Source organism: Brachycentrus maculatus, unplaced genomic scaffold (genome assembly GCF_059751285.1).
Source record: "Brachycentrus maculatus isolate JH-2025_06_01 unplaced genomic scaffold, ASM5975128v1 h1tg000055l, whole genome shotgun sequence".
In the NCBI taxonomy this organism is placed as follows: Eukaryota; Metazoa; Arthropoda; class Insecta; order Trichoptera; family Brachycentridae; genus Brachycentrus; species Brachycentrus maculatus.
The window spans coordinates 3,080,137-3,096,165 of record NW_028280809.1 but is presented as its reverse complement, the minus strand read 5'-3'; the positions used below and the strand labels follow the sequence as shown (position 1 = coordinate 3,096,165).

At 33.1% G+C, this 16,029-nt stretch overlaps 2 protein-coding genes across 10 annotated transcripts in view; both read right to left on the bottom strand.

The window, feature by feature from the left end:
- pyd (zonula occludens-like protein polychaetoid) overlaps window positions 1–16,029 on the bottom strand; it is a 157,359-nt gene that overhangs the window by 55,609 nt on the left and 85,721 nt on the right. For 2 of the 9 annotated variants that reach the window (XM_088278138.1, XM_088278141.1), the window contains exon 1: window positions 11,555–12,610. The exons of the other annotated variants lie outside the window; for them this stretch is intronic. In XM_088278138.1, the coding sequence (XP_088134264.1) occupies window positions 11,555–11,590 (36 nt within the window). In that variant the 5' untranslated portion in view covers window positions 11,591–12,610. Of the gene's footprint in view, window positions 1–11,554; window positions 12,611–16,029 lie in introns of those variants that run through there. 9 annotated transcript variants of the gene reach the window in all.
- Window positions 184–1,901, bottom strand: LOC148311895 (uncharacterized). Its single transcript, XM_088278282.1, has 2 exons — window positions 1,554–1,901; window positions 184–1,323 (listed from the first exon to the last, which is right to left on the bottom strand). Exons 1-2 carry the CDS (start codon window positions 1,828–1,830, stop codon window positions 260–262), a joined length of 1,341 nt encoding a protein of 446 aa, XP_088134408.1. The 5' UTR covers window positions 1,831–1,901; the 3' UTR covers window positions 184–259.

Below are 16,029 nucleotides of genomic sequence, written 5' to 3'. Positions count from 1 at the left end.
ACGATCGTTAGTTAAATGAAGAAAATGTGATCAGTATTGTGCTTCAGGTAATATTAAATATTAGAGTGAACCTAATTTAATTGTTGGGGAACAATCGAATCTGAAACATCCAGCGACATGGCATGTCTAGCCAATTACACACAAAGGTAGAAAATTATGGCATGTGAAATACAAACACAAAGATAAGCATATTAATATTTTAATACAATAATCACAAATGAGTTCTTTTGTTATAATAATTTATTTATGTTTAGAAATGTTACAAGGCATGGGACTTCAGCTTATTTTTCTTTTTACTTTTTTTAGAAGGCAGGTCCACTTGTAGTTCATTACATTTATTAGAATCTTTTGAGGTGTCATATTCCGCGGAAATAAAAGTAGATTTCCTTTTCTTATGTTTAAATTCATCTTGAATGACGGCTTCCTCTGATATTCTAGTAATTTCTTCTTTTGCAAATTCTCTCTTCTTTTTATTGGATGATATCTGCTCTGGAGCATTTATTAAATTGATTGCAATTGGTTCTTCAATAGGGTTGTCCTCGATACATTTATTCTTTCGCTTATTTTTCTTCTTTTTACAAATAACTGAATCCTCTCCTATTTCGGTAACTGTAACGGGTTCGGATTCATTAACTTCTTGTTGGAAAACATATTTTTTCATCTTCTTCGACTTCTTTTTACTAATCTCTTCGGCAATGCCGGATTTCCCCGATATAAGATTTACCGTTTCAGATACCATTTCCATTGAAACTTCATCCACAAGCGGCAGCTTTTCAACGCAACCTTCCTTTGATTTTTTCTTCTTTTTCTTTTTGATTAATTGATCATCTTCTCCATTTTTGTCTGGAAGAGATGCTTTGCTAAAGGAAATTAAGTTATTAAAAGCTTCTTTTTTAGGTGGACTTTTTCTGTCATCCAAACCGTTTCCGGAACTAAATATCTGAGCTGAAGAAAATCCTTGGAAAGCAACTCCAGAATAATCATCTTCCTCTGAAGCAGCTTGTCTATTTTCCGAAATGTTTATTTTAGAATCACTACCCATCTTGCTCTTCATTTTAGATTTAAAATAATCTGCCATACTTCCCCCCGCAACAAGTTTAAAATTATCATCAGTAGCTTTCGGAGTCACAACGACAACATCTTCAAGTTTCTCTTCAACTTTATTGAGAGTTTTCTTCCCAAATATGTTTGCTAGATCTTTCTTGCTATACTGTGTTATATCTTTACCTCTAGTAAACTTTTTATAATGGAGCCGAGATTGTAAGCTTTTAGATTTTTCTTCTAACGAGGATTCACTGTGTAATTTCGATTTGTCAACATCACCTGAAAAATAAAAATATATTAACAATGTGGTAAAATACAAATGTTTTCAGTGAAAATATAGACAGTATTTGCAGTGATATAATAGAGATATTTATTTTTGAAGTGATATAATATCATATACACTTCATTTCAATCAGATATCTGAGTAATTATTCTGTTGTACTAAAATCTCTGATATATTATCTACTTGAAGCATACAATATATATTATTATTATTATAGAAAACTAACCTCCATGAAGATTTCGGAGTAATTCCTCAAAACTGGCTTCGTGCGCTGTCCACTGATCATTCCTATCGGTAAATCCAACACCACCATTATCGTCTTTAAAGCGCACTTTCACATTATCGATTGCTCCATTCTCGTTAAGTCCAAGTCCTTTTCCTGGAGTCCATCCCATTTTTTGCATCAATTTCTGGCCAAATTTATTCGGGTCATCGCTCCAATTATTCTTTCCTCGAAGATTAAGTGATCTCTTCTTTCTACGAGGCTCCGCGAGCATCGCCATCGCACTTATATTATAAAAAATAAAATATTTAACCTAAAACACCCGACGTCAAAACACAGACGAGCAAACACGAGGCGACGGCCACGTGACGTCGACAGCAGCGCCAACTTCATTGGCTTTGAAACGGAATTACCACTATAACGAACAAAAAACTTAAGTGGGTTCTTACATGAAATCATGTAACCGGGGTCAGATGTATACAAATTAAAACCATATTTTATGAAACAAAAAATTATATAAATTTACAAAATGTGAATACTATAATAGTGTAAAATATATTATTGAAATATTTATTGTTTATTTGCATTGTTTAGATGAAATACTGATCATTTTTACAAAAAAAATCATACATTTACTGAGAGTTATTTTTTAATTACCCATTATTTTTCATAAGTCACAAAATCATTTAAAAATTTATCAACATATAAAGGTATATATTATGGGATAACGACTAACAAGAAAATCAGAAGTTGTAAATGCAATTGTTAATGTCAATTTCTTATTATTTATGTTAAATATTTTTTATAAAAATAATAACAATGTTTTTAAGTTTATAGCAAATTCTTATTTTTATTTTTCTGCAGAATTAAAACCACTGTTTAATTCATCAATATGCATGTGGGGGAGTGTTAAATCTTTTGTGAAAAAATATTTTACGTCATTACCAGACAATGACATTCCTGACTAATTTTAAAATATTATTGTTCTTCTTACGGCCTACGTTTATACCATCGGAAAGTAGTAGATTTAGTACATAATGCATGCTTGTGAAAATGATTGGTGTATAACACAACTATTGAATACTAATATACTTCTCCCTTAATAGCATAGTGGTTAGCGCGTTTCGCTACCATACTGGAGGTCCCGATTAGATTCCTCAGAGGATCAAAATAAGGAATATGTATGTGTCACGGTATTAAAAGTCAACTCTGTTTTCATTTAATTTCATTGAAGTAAAATGCTTTTTTAAAATTGTATTTAAATGGCTTCGTGTAATATTATATTTTTATTTGTTTAAAGATATATTTTTGAATATTTATTTTAAGATAATTTTTGGTATTTATGTGAAAAAATCTATGCAAGTGTATTTAAAGATAGGATAATTATTTTTTTTTAAATTTTATGAAAATAAATTCTGATAATCTGATAGTCTACTCGTAATAACAGTTTCCGAGATAAATGTTTATTCACACCCTTATTAGGCCTTTGGATTTTAAAAATATATTTTCAGAGCAAAACGACATTTTAATCATGTAATATTAGTCAACAATCGAGAAAAAAACAAAAAACGGAACTGTTTTCACTTATCAACTGTCAGAGTGACGTTTCATGAAAGCACAGAGAATGTCCAAGAATTATAGTTATCCCAAAAGTGTCTACTTACTATCGTTGCAAATTTCGTTGAACTTGAACGTGACATTACTGTTTTAAGAGTCGCGGTAGTTTCATGGAAAATGTATTTTTAACTGGATGAGAGTAAGATACAGGGAGTGATGATCGGCCCAATATCTTTTTTAATAGACTTTTCGCTAAATAAAGGGTCCGCCATCTAAAGTTTTTTTTTTCAACTAGTGCTTATTTCGTGAATGGTAACACTTAGCTCATGTCTGATTTGACAGATAATTAGTTTTATCCTTCCGCTGAGCGAATATGGTTATGTGTATACGCTTGAACAACGCTGGGAAATATTGCGACATTACTTTGAAAATCATGGTAATGTTGCAGAATGTGTGCGAAAATTGCGTACGGTTTTTGGAAGAAGAGAAGCACCGTCAGCTCCGTATGTTCGTTATCTTGTGAAAAAAGTGAAAGAAACTGGCATCCTCATCGATAAACCAAAGCGTGAAAAGCCAAAAACAGTGCGTACACCCGAGAATATCGATGTTGTGGCAGAAAGTGTGCGTGAAGCGCCATCAACATCAATTCACCGTCGTTCTCAACAATTTGAACGGATTTTTGTTCACAAAAATTGAAGAGGAGGATATTGGCAACATTTGGTTTCAACAGGACGGCGCTACGTGCCACACAGCCGAAGCTACACTCGATGTTTTGCGCCCTTTTTTCAAAAAAAAAAAGTTATTTGGCGGACCCTATATAACAAAGGGTTTGTGAACACAGGTGAATCACTTACTCTAACGGGCAAGAACTTTGATTCCCTGTTTGGAATGGCTATTATCGTATTCAAGTATTGCGTGAGATTCCGAGAGATGGCCTAATTATTTTGGCGAACACAAAGACTGGTTGTCATTGATTGGAAGGTGTACTCCGTAAAAAAAAAGCCTTGCAGGTCATTGGACGACCAACCCTCTTGGACCAACATACCCACGGATTGTATTCCAGACAGCAACAAGAACACGGGGTCCCGCGACGGGAGGACCTTTGATAATTGGGCAAGGTTGTCGGACTGTCCTTTGTGGAGGGCAGGAAAGGGAGAGAGGAGGGGAGGTTGTGTAGGGCAGGTGTGAGTGCTCAAGGACGTTCGGACGATTTGTTTTTTAATCGAATCTCAATCACTGTCTATCTCGATGTGCCTGATATATTTTTTTGGCGGTAGGTATAAGCAAAATCACCAAGATTTTTATTCATGTTCATAACATTTTATACGTAAATAAACTACAGATTTCTCATCAGAGACAAACCAATATAATAAGAAAGAAATACTCAAAAGATTTTTAAGGTAATGTAAATAAATTGGCTAGTAAAAATCTGACGACTCATAGATATGTGTAAAAAATACAATAAAAATTATCTGGCAATAACTTCACAAGGAACTCCGGAGTGTCGCATCTAACACATATTTGAATGGGTGCTTGGATATTAAATACATATTTACATATTCAAGTTCTAAAAATCAAGGGCAGAATAATGAACGTTGCACAGAGTGAGTGATCACTTAAGCCGGGCAGTGACAGGTAGTGAGTCCAGTAATGGCCTAGATTTCCATATCACCTTCTCATAGAAAGTGTATATTGAGACATCTATAATGCATTTTGTTAACAATGCCTTGGTTATAATAATTTTTGCGTGTTGTAGCCATTTTGGATTGTAGCTATTGGCTGTTCTGTCAATACAAATAAATGCTTCATATTATTTTTTGATATCTCATCAAAGATGAAGAAGAATATGGAAGTCTGGGCATTTACGGAGCTTACGACCGTCATAGGCTGGTTTAAGTGATCACTTTACACACGTGTAACATTCACCAATTCTACCCATTATTGACAACCACACTACTCAAATTCTTGGAAGTTCTATATATATGAACCAATTTAGAAACCTTGTTCATGAATCACTAGAACTTCACTAGAGACATCTATTGGTGAGATGTAAAGAAGCTTTTTATTAAGCAGAAACTCTTATATTAGTATGTGAGATCCGAATCCTGGATTATAATCCCACACATGAGAAACGCCAGAAAATACCATTTTCATTTTTATTATTAAGCTTATATCTGGTCAAATTATAAATAAAAAGTTAAATCACGAGTAGTGTAAAAGTATATTTCACAGAAAAAATTACTTGCGCTTATTCAGGTTAAAAGGATATTTTATTTAAATATTTTCATAATGCCCGCCAAATTGCCGACCGACAATAAAAATATAATGATGTTCCCTAGGGTATATCATAAGGAAAGAATGCACCTTGGAGTATCGGCCCCGTTGACTAAGCTTCTTGGAATGTAAAAACAGGTCAAACTGAGTTCCTCGAAATAAATTAATCACATAATAACAAATACCCTCCGAATTCTTGTACAATAATACCAAGAGAAGTCAGATAAAACAAATATAATAAGAAAAAATGTGAACTGAAAACACTGTAACTTGGCTATGGATATATCAATCAGTGTCGGGTTGTGGTCCCGTGGTTAGTGTCGCGGACTCTTAAGTCAGAGTTTCTCGGTTCGAACCCCTCTACCGCAATTTGATACCTATTTCTGATAATGAGCCGCTTAGGCTCACGGAAATAGTATGAAATTGAAATATTTGTGTAAATAATAAAAACACAAATATTTCTCTATTTTTCAAATTAAAAACGGATTACATATTGTCTGCATTACTCGTTAGTTCAACTGGTACAATCAAATCTCTAAAAAAATATTTACGTGGTGTTTCCATGGATTCCGCATCATTTTCAAATACCGTATGTGAAGCTAAGTATAAATTTTAATGTTGTGTCCTTGGGAAGTTGAAGTTGAAAAGGGGATAGGAGGTGTTTCTTGTTTTAATTTTTTATTTTATCAAGCGTCTCCTAATATATGATCTTTGTGGATGCCTATAGACATTCATATTTCCTTCGTATAACACATGCTTCATCTCTGTTGAGACACCTAATATATCTTGAACGTCTAAAAAAAAGTAGCAATTTGGGTAAGGATCATATTTTATTTTTTGTGAATTACCTAACGTCCAAGTGACTCTGAAATCTAGCTACGGCTTATGTAACACCGCTTATCATTGCCATACTCAGGCTTTAACTTTTTAAGTTTCATAGCCTATGCCTACTCGTGAGTGGATTTACTCTTTATGTTTAAAGTTACTATAATTTCATGTAATTCATGAGTGAAAATTCTAGTATAACGATCATACAATAAAAGAGTCTCTTTTATAAGCTAGAGCTACCCCGATAAATTGTTTTCCAAAAAGCCGACGAACTCTCGTATAATTTACAAACACCAAGAGATTTGAATAATGGTAGGATGGAAACGAGGTCGATTCGGTCAAATGCATCGGAACCATGACGAGATGGAGAACGTCACACCCTGATATTAAATTGCCGAAGTGCATGCTTCGATGCATCACGCAGTCACACACGTTGTCTGCACTCACAACTACACCATTGTTCGAGAATTTTTTAAATTTAATTTGAAACTAAAGCCACCTGATCAATAGTACAATGAAATGAATTTCGTTGAAACAGAGTGGAAGAAATGAAGATAAGAATGACGTAAAAGCTGATTGTCAAGTAAAATGTCGACTGAAAGTGAAAATACTACAAAACCCAAATTGCAAAATATTCTCTTACTAAGCTTATAACAGTTTGACGTTTCGATGGAAGAAATTTCTCATTATTATGTTTAGATTCGTAATTCTAAGAAAATAATTATCATAAACTAGCAAGTAAACTAAATATTAATAAGGTAAATTTAAAAAAAAGAGCAAATGTACGTGTAAGAAAATTAGTCATAAAAAATGAATGTGGTATTTCTTTCATTAGAACGCGAATTACAATAAATCCCCATAAACTGTCGTCAAGGAAAGGCGATTCAGTTGGCTAGGCCATGCCTCTAGAGAGCCTTAATCGAGCTTGCTACTTTTACAAGGCATCAGGTTCGCGCCGCCCAGGACGACCACTGCTGACAATTCTTTGGCAGTTCTCGTCTGAACTACGTCTAATCAACGTCAATATAAATTCAAATAATACAATGGATAAAATCAGTTACAAATTAAGAATCTATAATACATACTTAAATGTTAAGCTTTGAACTTTAAAAATCCGTATAAAATATTTAACGTAACGTTCGTTCTAGTATCGGAACCCTATGCATTATTCATACTTTAACAAAGGCAAAGAAAACGAATCGAGTCAGAACTCCATGAAGCGTATAATGGATAAACTTTTTTATCATAACTAGTCTAAAATGGTCGCCATAAATAATTCCCTGAAGTGACCAAGGATAACTTACAGTCACAGTTCACCTGTCATGTCCATTTAAATTTGTTCACATCAACTGAGACCCCAAATATAAAGAGGGAATTAAATAATACAAAGAGGTCCTGCTCGAGATACCTGCATTTTGGGAATGTCATGGTTTGCCGGATACATTAATAACGCGTTAACATTCTTGAAGGCTTACGACAAACACTTTATGGAAATACGAAGTAATTGTAAAACTGAATTCTTTAATGCATTTTTTTTTCAATCGCAATACATATCGCTCATTCCTTTCAACAACGTCATATATCAAAAAACTTGATTTTTATGGAGATCGTTTTTAAATTTATGTATTAATTTTTAAATCAAACACAGATTTTTTGAGTCTACTAAGTTGTATTTTATTAACAAAAAATATATAAAAAATTAATTTTGTGACAATCGTTTCGCCTAGTTATGGCATTTTCAAACGAATGTGAAGATCAAATGGACTGACGGTCTTTATGTAGTTATACAAATCTAAGTGACAGACCGTTTTTTAAGTTTAAAAATATAATATAATGTATTAAAAATAAATATCAAGCCACTTATTGAACTTTATACTGTGCAACGCATCTTTTTAGGTAAAACCTGAAGGCTTTTTTCCATTTGAAAAATATTAAGTTTATTTAAAAAAATATTTAAACAAAACTTTTTATTCAAAATGCAAAAACAACACTTTCTGCCCTGTAGCGGGTAAATATTAAGTTAAAAATATGCCGCTTTTGCTGGTATATAGTACATTTTCTGGGCATTCCGAAAACATGAATAAAAAAATCAAAATGTGTATGAATTGTTATTTAAACAAATGTATACAAATAAAAAAAATGCACAACTAAAAATTGTCGATTTTTGATATATGACAATGTTGAAAGGAGTGAGCGATATATGGTAAAGAATAATCCATATCGATGTTGGAAAGCTCTCAAGCTCAAAGGCAGGGTGGTCAGTGTGGTGTAACACCAGTGTGATCAATGAAATAATCAAAGTGTACTGTTAATGTTAATGTTCACACATTTTTCATAGCTCCTAAACTGTTTCATTCGTTCCACAAATACTATATGAGAGACACTAATTATCTAAATTTGTTTCGATTTAAAATTTTGCTGAAATTATTTATTAAAAAAACAGATCTTAGTAGCTTGTTCTTTAAAACTTATAACTCATATAGTACTCGTACACACTTATTATGAACTTCTTAATTTTTTTGTTTTTGTTTTCTGTTAAATTAAATAATTGTAGTTTATTTTTTTTATTTATTTTTTATTGGAAGGAAGAACAACAGTTACAATATATGATACATACAGAATACAAAAAATTTAATCATGAGTACCAATTATAGTTCTTCACAACTATGCATAAGACAGGTCTATATAAAGAGGTTATATTAGCACTATTGTATTAATCCACTGCCAAGTATTTTTTGAAGCGCCATTGGGGTAGTATTTTACGAAAATGGCGCTATATAAATTATCCAAATTTATTATTATTCTTATTGATCTATTTATACTTTTGATATCTATTGTATTCTTTCCAGTACCCTTTGCTATGATCTAAAATAAAATGTATACAAAAACAGAAGCCGTGCCTTTGTGGGATCTTTTTTTGTATTAATACAGTAGTTTTCTTGTACTTGTAATTATATTATACTGTGAAATGCAAGAAAATTTCAAATAACGAAAAAAAATGTGAAAAACCTACAATACCCTTATCTGCACCCAATTTTGCATAGACCACTGCATGATCCAATGTTTTTTAGATCGTTTATAATATGAAGGCAAGGTGATCAGTCCTGCGCTTCATATAATATTAAATAAATATTTCAGCGAAAAAGCAGTAAATTTGTTTTAACCCCACTGTGAATCGAACTTGGAGCCTCCAGCAAAGTAGCCAGATGTACCAACCACTGCACTATGGCCGCGGACAAAGAATAAAATCATAAGAACATTTGGAAGAGATACCTAGTATATAAATATAAAAATGATCAATGAAGTGAAATTAGGATTGTGCTATAGTAAACGGAATATGTTTTCATTTGATTTTCACTTTAAATTGAGGGTCTAAAGAACTGATTAATATTGACGCTAAGGGCCAACCAATAAAGGCTAGCAGGGTCGATCATTATTGGCCAAAGAGCCAGTCTATAGAGATACGTAGGGTCAATTGATAATGTCGATTTCGATTAAGTAAAAATGGCAAAAGAAGCTAATTAATACAGGACCGCAGGTGTATCAAAAAAGCTAAATTAATTTATATCCAAAAAAACAACCCAAAATAGCTACGACCGGCTACGCTTAGAGCCGACTGATGTTGGCCCGGAAGGCCCATTATTTATTTATTTAAACTTCATTTACAGAAAAGAAATAAGTACATTGGCGGGCTTATTGCTAAAAATCAATATATTCCAACCAACCAAAATATATTAATATATTTTTCTGAATAATGAACCAGTGAAAATATTTTTTTTATTAAATTGTTTTATTATGGTTAGATTCACTAGTATTGACTTAAAGATTGGAATGATAATTTGTAAATCAACGATGACCTAAAGAATTATGAAACATAAATACCACTCATTAAATTTAATTTAAATTATATTTACTAACGCAAAAACAGCTCAATCAATATGATAATGTAGTTACAAATATATTAATTATATTTATCTTAATTATTTTATTTAAACATATCTGTTATTATATTCACTATCGGTTGATGGGCGTTTTAATTAACACAAGCATGTACGATGATGAAATGTGTTATCACTAATATCAAATACGAACTTACTCTTAACATAACATTGTAAATTATAAAATTTACTACTTAATAAGGGACTCACGATACATAATATCGTTCCTTAAATTGAAAATTGACACAATATTTAAAATACGCAAATTTTACGACAGACGTTGTTTAATTTTTAGATATGTTATCATTTAAAACGACTAAATTAATTTAATAAAATTTTTTAAATATGTTTGTGCACTTGTAAAACATAATATAATATTTATTGCAATTCAAATTGCATTGATAACATATCCAATAATAGGAATTGAAAATTGACATTAATATATAAATTAAAATGAAGTTCTCGAAATTAAACGCCAAATCTATAAACAATCTGCCGATACATGAGCTTTAAGTGACTTTAGGTATGCGAGAGAAATGAGTAACGATATTCGCGCCAAAACCGGCGAGTCGGCGATCGGACGGGGGTGAGGCATGTCATGCGGTGCGGAAATTCCTAAGGATGCTGCAGCGGAGGCTGCGCGGGGCGGGCGGTGGGGGAGGGCGGGCAGGGAGGGGACAGAACCTCAGATCGGATACTTTTACTTTTATCACAAACCTGTTTCACCTGAAGCGAGCAGCGAACTAGCGAACGAGACCAGAACTTTGGATTGCATTTTTTTAAATGATACACACAAAATATAAAGTTTTTAATTAAATCGTTTCAAAAATCGACCCAGCTTCTGAGCTTCTGAAAAATCTTAACCGCACAGCCTTCTATAAAGCAAAATAAGTCCCCATCGAGAAAGAAGCAAAATCATTCCACTCCAAACTCAACATATAATACATGGCTGTTTTTTTGTCTTATTTTTTTTTAAAATATAAACGTGACAGTTCGTAGGTACGTGTATTTATAATACAAAATTTGCATCGATGCGAGCCAGGTATTATTGGTTTCCTAACAGAGCGATGTGGGTATGTTAAACACCCTATACACGTGAAGGAATTTTGACTATATAATGTATTGGCATATTTGAGATGTGATTCATTTCAATACTGTCTAACTGAATTATTGTTTGAACAAGGTTCCGACGTTGTGAGTGTACCGAGTACATTTTCGCGCAAAATAATGTTTAACACGGTAAGAAGGATAACAATGTTACGGCTTAAGTTAAGTTAAGTTAAATAAAACATAATTGGGAACATGTTACTATAGATACACAACGGTTTCAATTAAATAAAACCTTGTTCTTATTAAGTTTTTAAAAAGTCGATAATCAATCGTTAAATCATTGACATATCAGCTCACCTGATTGGCCACATTTGTGGCTACTGCAGCCGCCATACCAAAAAAATCAGCGCATATTTAAAATCCAACACAAGTTTCAGTAGCACGGAGGTTTCATCGCGGGATCTCTCCCGCTGGATGGCAACGGAACAGAGAACAGACACAAAGCACTTCAGCGAGTCCACCTGGTTGCCAAGGAACACGGAGGAGGTATACAGTGTGTACTGTATACACAAACAAGGCCAAGTTTGACAGCCGAGTTTGGCGATGATAACGGCCACGCGATCCGGAGAGCAGAAAGCGAAATCACAAAGAAAACACGAGACTGACGGCGGCGGTAAACAAAAATTGGCTTCGGGCGATCGCGTTGCGACGAGACGCGAATTAATTCGCTCGGTAGGATAAAATTCCTCGAGTGGCCGTTCCTACATCGCGCTAGTCCAAAGGACGCTTCAAACTCGGAGATTTCTCGCTTCTCGCCGTACCGACTATGAAGGAACGAAGAAAAAGTACCGAGTAACGATACCAAAAGGCCGGAGCGCGGCTGCATACCAGACACGGCGGCAGCGAGGTCTCGCTCGCTCCGTACGCCGTCTGCCAGGCAGAGAAAGAGACGGGTAGAACTCCGTCGGATCGCTTGAAGCGGGAATATAATCTTACAGGTTACATGCTCCCACTATGACATCGGCACGGACTGGTCAATGGGCCGCCAGATATATACTTCGGTTTGATTTCATTTTGGGATAACTGCTAATTACTACGCTGTCTCCATTTCCGAGCGAGCTAGAGTAACGCGCCTCGTTATGGCGATTTTAAATGTATGTTGTGGATACTCGAGAAACCAATTATTACTTGTTACAGTGTTTTCCATTTGCGCTTACATCGCTTTCCTAAATAAATGGTACCCAGTCGAAGAAAGTGTGTGGTCAATACGAAAGTATTCCATATTGACATATTTACACACTTGTCACGTTGGTTTGAATTACCATAAACTTCAGACATTATTTATCAAAGTATTGAATGATCTTTTGAACTTAAGATAACTTTTTAAAAAATACGTAAAAATATTTAACATAGAAAAAATCTAAAATAATTACAAAATAATATTTAAAATACAAAAATGTATTAATCGTAAGTGACTTCAAATCATGATCCAATAGATTATCCCTCCTGTTCCCAACACAGATTCAAATAAAAACTTATTGTGTTTTGAATATTGAAAGCATTAACTTTGTGGATCATATTGATATATTATTTTGAGAAATAAAAAGACTTTGTGCTTTGATCCACTCACATTTTTACCAACCAACTAGTTTCGGCAACAACCTGTTGCCCTCTTCAGGGTTTAATTTATGAGTCATAAATTAAACCCTGAAGACGGCAACAGGTTGTTGCCGAAACAAGTTGGTTAATAAAAATATGAGTGGATCAAAAAACAAAGTCTTTTTATTTCTCAAAATAAAAACTTATTGAATTAGTTAGAAGAAACAAAAATCCACTTAATGATCTATAAACATTGTAATAAGCAAGGTAAATTATAAATGCAATTCCCACAAAAAAGCAATGATTCAACGTAATGTTTTAAGCCCCTGCAAAACTTGGTCGGACAAAGATGTCCTATGACAAGAATGACCTTTTTTTAATGACCGGATTTAAAATAAAAAAGGGCAAATAAACACAAGTACGGCACTGCAAGATGGACATGGCTCGGTTGAACCCTCGTAGGGATTATTCGTCTACCTGCCCCGACCCCCGCGCGCCGCCACCCCCCCGCCACTGGAGTCCTGATTATCCCGAGTGGAGTGCCGATTTATCCAGTACTACCGATTCCCACTGCCGACATTCTTCCGCAACCTGATCGCTATCAGAGGAATGAAACTTTGTATTAAAAACGTTGCTTCACCCCTAATTAAATCATTAGTAACACCGGTCGGCATATTTCCCGAGGGAGGGAAAATTTATGTGTATTATATATACATATATATATATATATGTATATATATATATATATATATATATATATATATATATATATATATATATATATATATATATATATATATATATATATATATATATATATATATATATATATATATATATATATATATATATATATATATATATATATATATATATATATATATATATATATATATATATATATATTGTGAAAATATCGATTTATTTATGTCATTTTAAAATGTAAAAATCGCCGTAAATTGTAAAGCACCCTTGAGGTAATTTCTCACGAAAACGGCGCTATACAAATTGTCCAATAAATAAATAACTAAGATAAATAAATTTAAAAAATATATTTAGCCCGTTAATATAAAATGATGCCCGCTGTCAGGTAGTTCGAATAGTCCTCTTCGTGTGGAGTTTACACGAAGGTCGGGTAGGTTCAATATTTACACCTGACAAATACGATGCTTATTTACAAATTAATGGGCACCAATGAATTCAACAAACTGTTAGTACAGGCGCCCTAGAAAGTGAATTCAGGTAACTGTTTGCTTGCCTACTTTAATTTAAGGTTATATTTCTTAACCTAGTTTTAATAATTGATCGAAGGTTAAAATTTAAATGAATCGACTACAGTATGTACTATTTTGTAACAACATTTTGAGTGTGTCCAAATACTTAGTCTGGATAATCGACAATTATAGGGTGTTATCTATCATACTATTTTTTGACATCTCAACATAGATGAAGAAGAATATGGAAGTCTTGTTATCACTTAAACCAGCCTATGACGGTCGTAATCCCCGTAAATGTTTAGACTTCCATATTCTTCATCTATGTTGAGAGGTCAAAACAATATGATCTTTATTTTGATATTATTTTTTGACATCTCATCAAAGATGAAGAAGAATATGGAAGTCTGGGCATTTACGGGGCTGACGACTGTCATAGGCTGGTTTAAGTGATCACTTTACACACGTGTAACATTCACCAATTCTACCCATTATTGACAACCACACTACTCAAATTCTTGGAAGTTCTATATATATGAACCAATTTAGAAACCTTGTTCTTGAATCACTAGAACTTCACTAGAGACATCTATTGGTGAGATGTAAAGAAGCTTAATTAAGCAGAAACTCTTATATTAGTATGTGAGGTCAGAATCCTGGATTATAAACACACACATGAGAAACGCCAGAAAATACGATTTTCATTTTTATTATTTAGCTCATAATTTGACCAGATAATTTATTTACAACATTTTGAGTGTGTCCAAATACTTGTTCACAGTATGTACTTGTATTTTTTTTCATATGACATACTATAAGTAGCCACAGGTATTATTTTAAATATGATACTTGAAGTAACTTAACGTCTGGATAAACGGAAAGTCGAATTTTCTTATAAAGACTTTTTTCGTTGCATAGAGAATGTAAGATTATAATTATCATAAAAACTCGTTATTTTATGACAAATTTTCGTATTATTCAGGTACATTTGACTATTTGAAATGTATGAGGAAAAATAATCACGTACACATTTTTGTTTATGTAAGAAAATCCTAAAACTGTCATCTATTTAAATAATAATGTAAATATTCGATTTCTTGAATGTTTTTCGCAGATACTTCGTGGCACATTTTATAAAAAAAATAAATAAAATAAAACCCTTATCCGCACCCCAATGATGCATAGGGCACCACGTTATATAAACGTAGCGTTATCTTGATCATTTACACATGAAGGAAAAGTGCTCAGCCTTCCGCTTCAGGTACCAGTCCAGGGTAGTATTGAATAAATATTAGAGTGAAAAAATCACTCATATTTATTCGAACCCCCCTGGGATTTGAACCCGGGACCTCCAGAACGGTAGCCGAGCGTGCTGACCATTACACTACGGAGGCGGACAATAATATAAACATTAGAAAATAAACAACATTGTTTATAAATATAATAAAAATAAAAATCTAAATATTCGATTTCAAGAATGTTTTTTCGCAGATACTTAGTGGTACATTTTATAAAGTTTAAAAAATATTCGATTATTTAAAATCTTAAATCTCCGTAAGTTATTCACCGTTTGACGTGAAAACCTGTGACAGGTGGTTTTACCCATTACAGGTAAAATTATGTTTTTTTAAAACATTTTTTTTACTACAATGGCAGCGCCATCTGCCGAACGTAACAGCAACTTACGCAATACTAAACATTGATTCATGACAGTGGCTGTCATTCACCGTTTTCAATGTTTTCGATTGCATTGTTGTTCCATACATTTTTAATATGTTCATTACTCCAAAAGCATTGAGAAATACTACAAATGTGTGAATTGTATTTTTTTCCCTTAATCAAAATTAGCCACAGCAACGCATGATCAGATGCATATAGTTAAAAATAAAATAACGTACGTTTTCAAGTAACTAAAAAATTACAATTGCAACCTTTTTTTAGCTGGAATATTATAATTCTGCGAGTAACGGAGTTATTTGTTTAATATTTTTAGTAATAGTTTAATAATTGAAAAAATAC

Excerpts from the sequence above, each read along its gene's own strand:
- LOC148311895 (XM_088278282.1), bottom strand. The coding sequence starts at position 1,830 with ATGGCGATGCTCGCGGAGCCTCGTAGAAAGAAGAGATCACTTAATCTT. Across the intron at positions 1,324-1,553 it reads ACTCCGAAATCTTCATGGAG|GTGATGTTGACAAATCGAAA; the intron begins GTTAGTTTTCTA and ends TTTATTTTTCAG.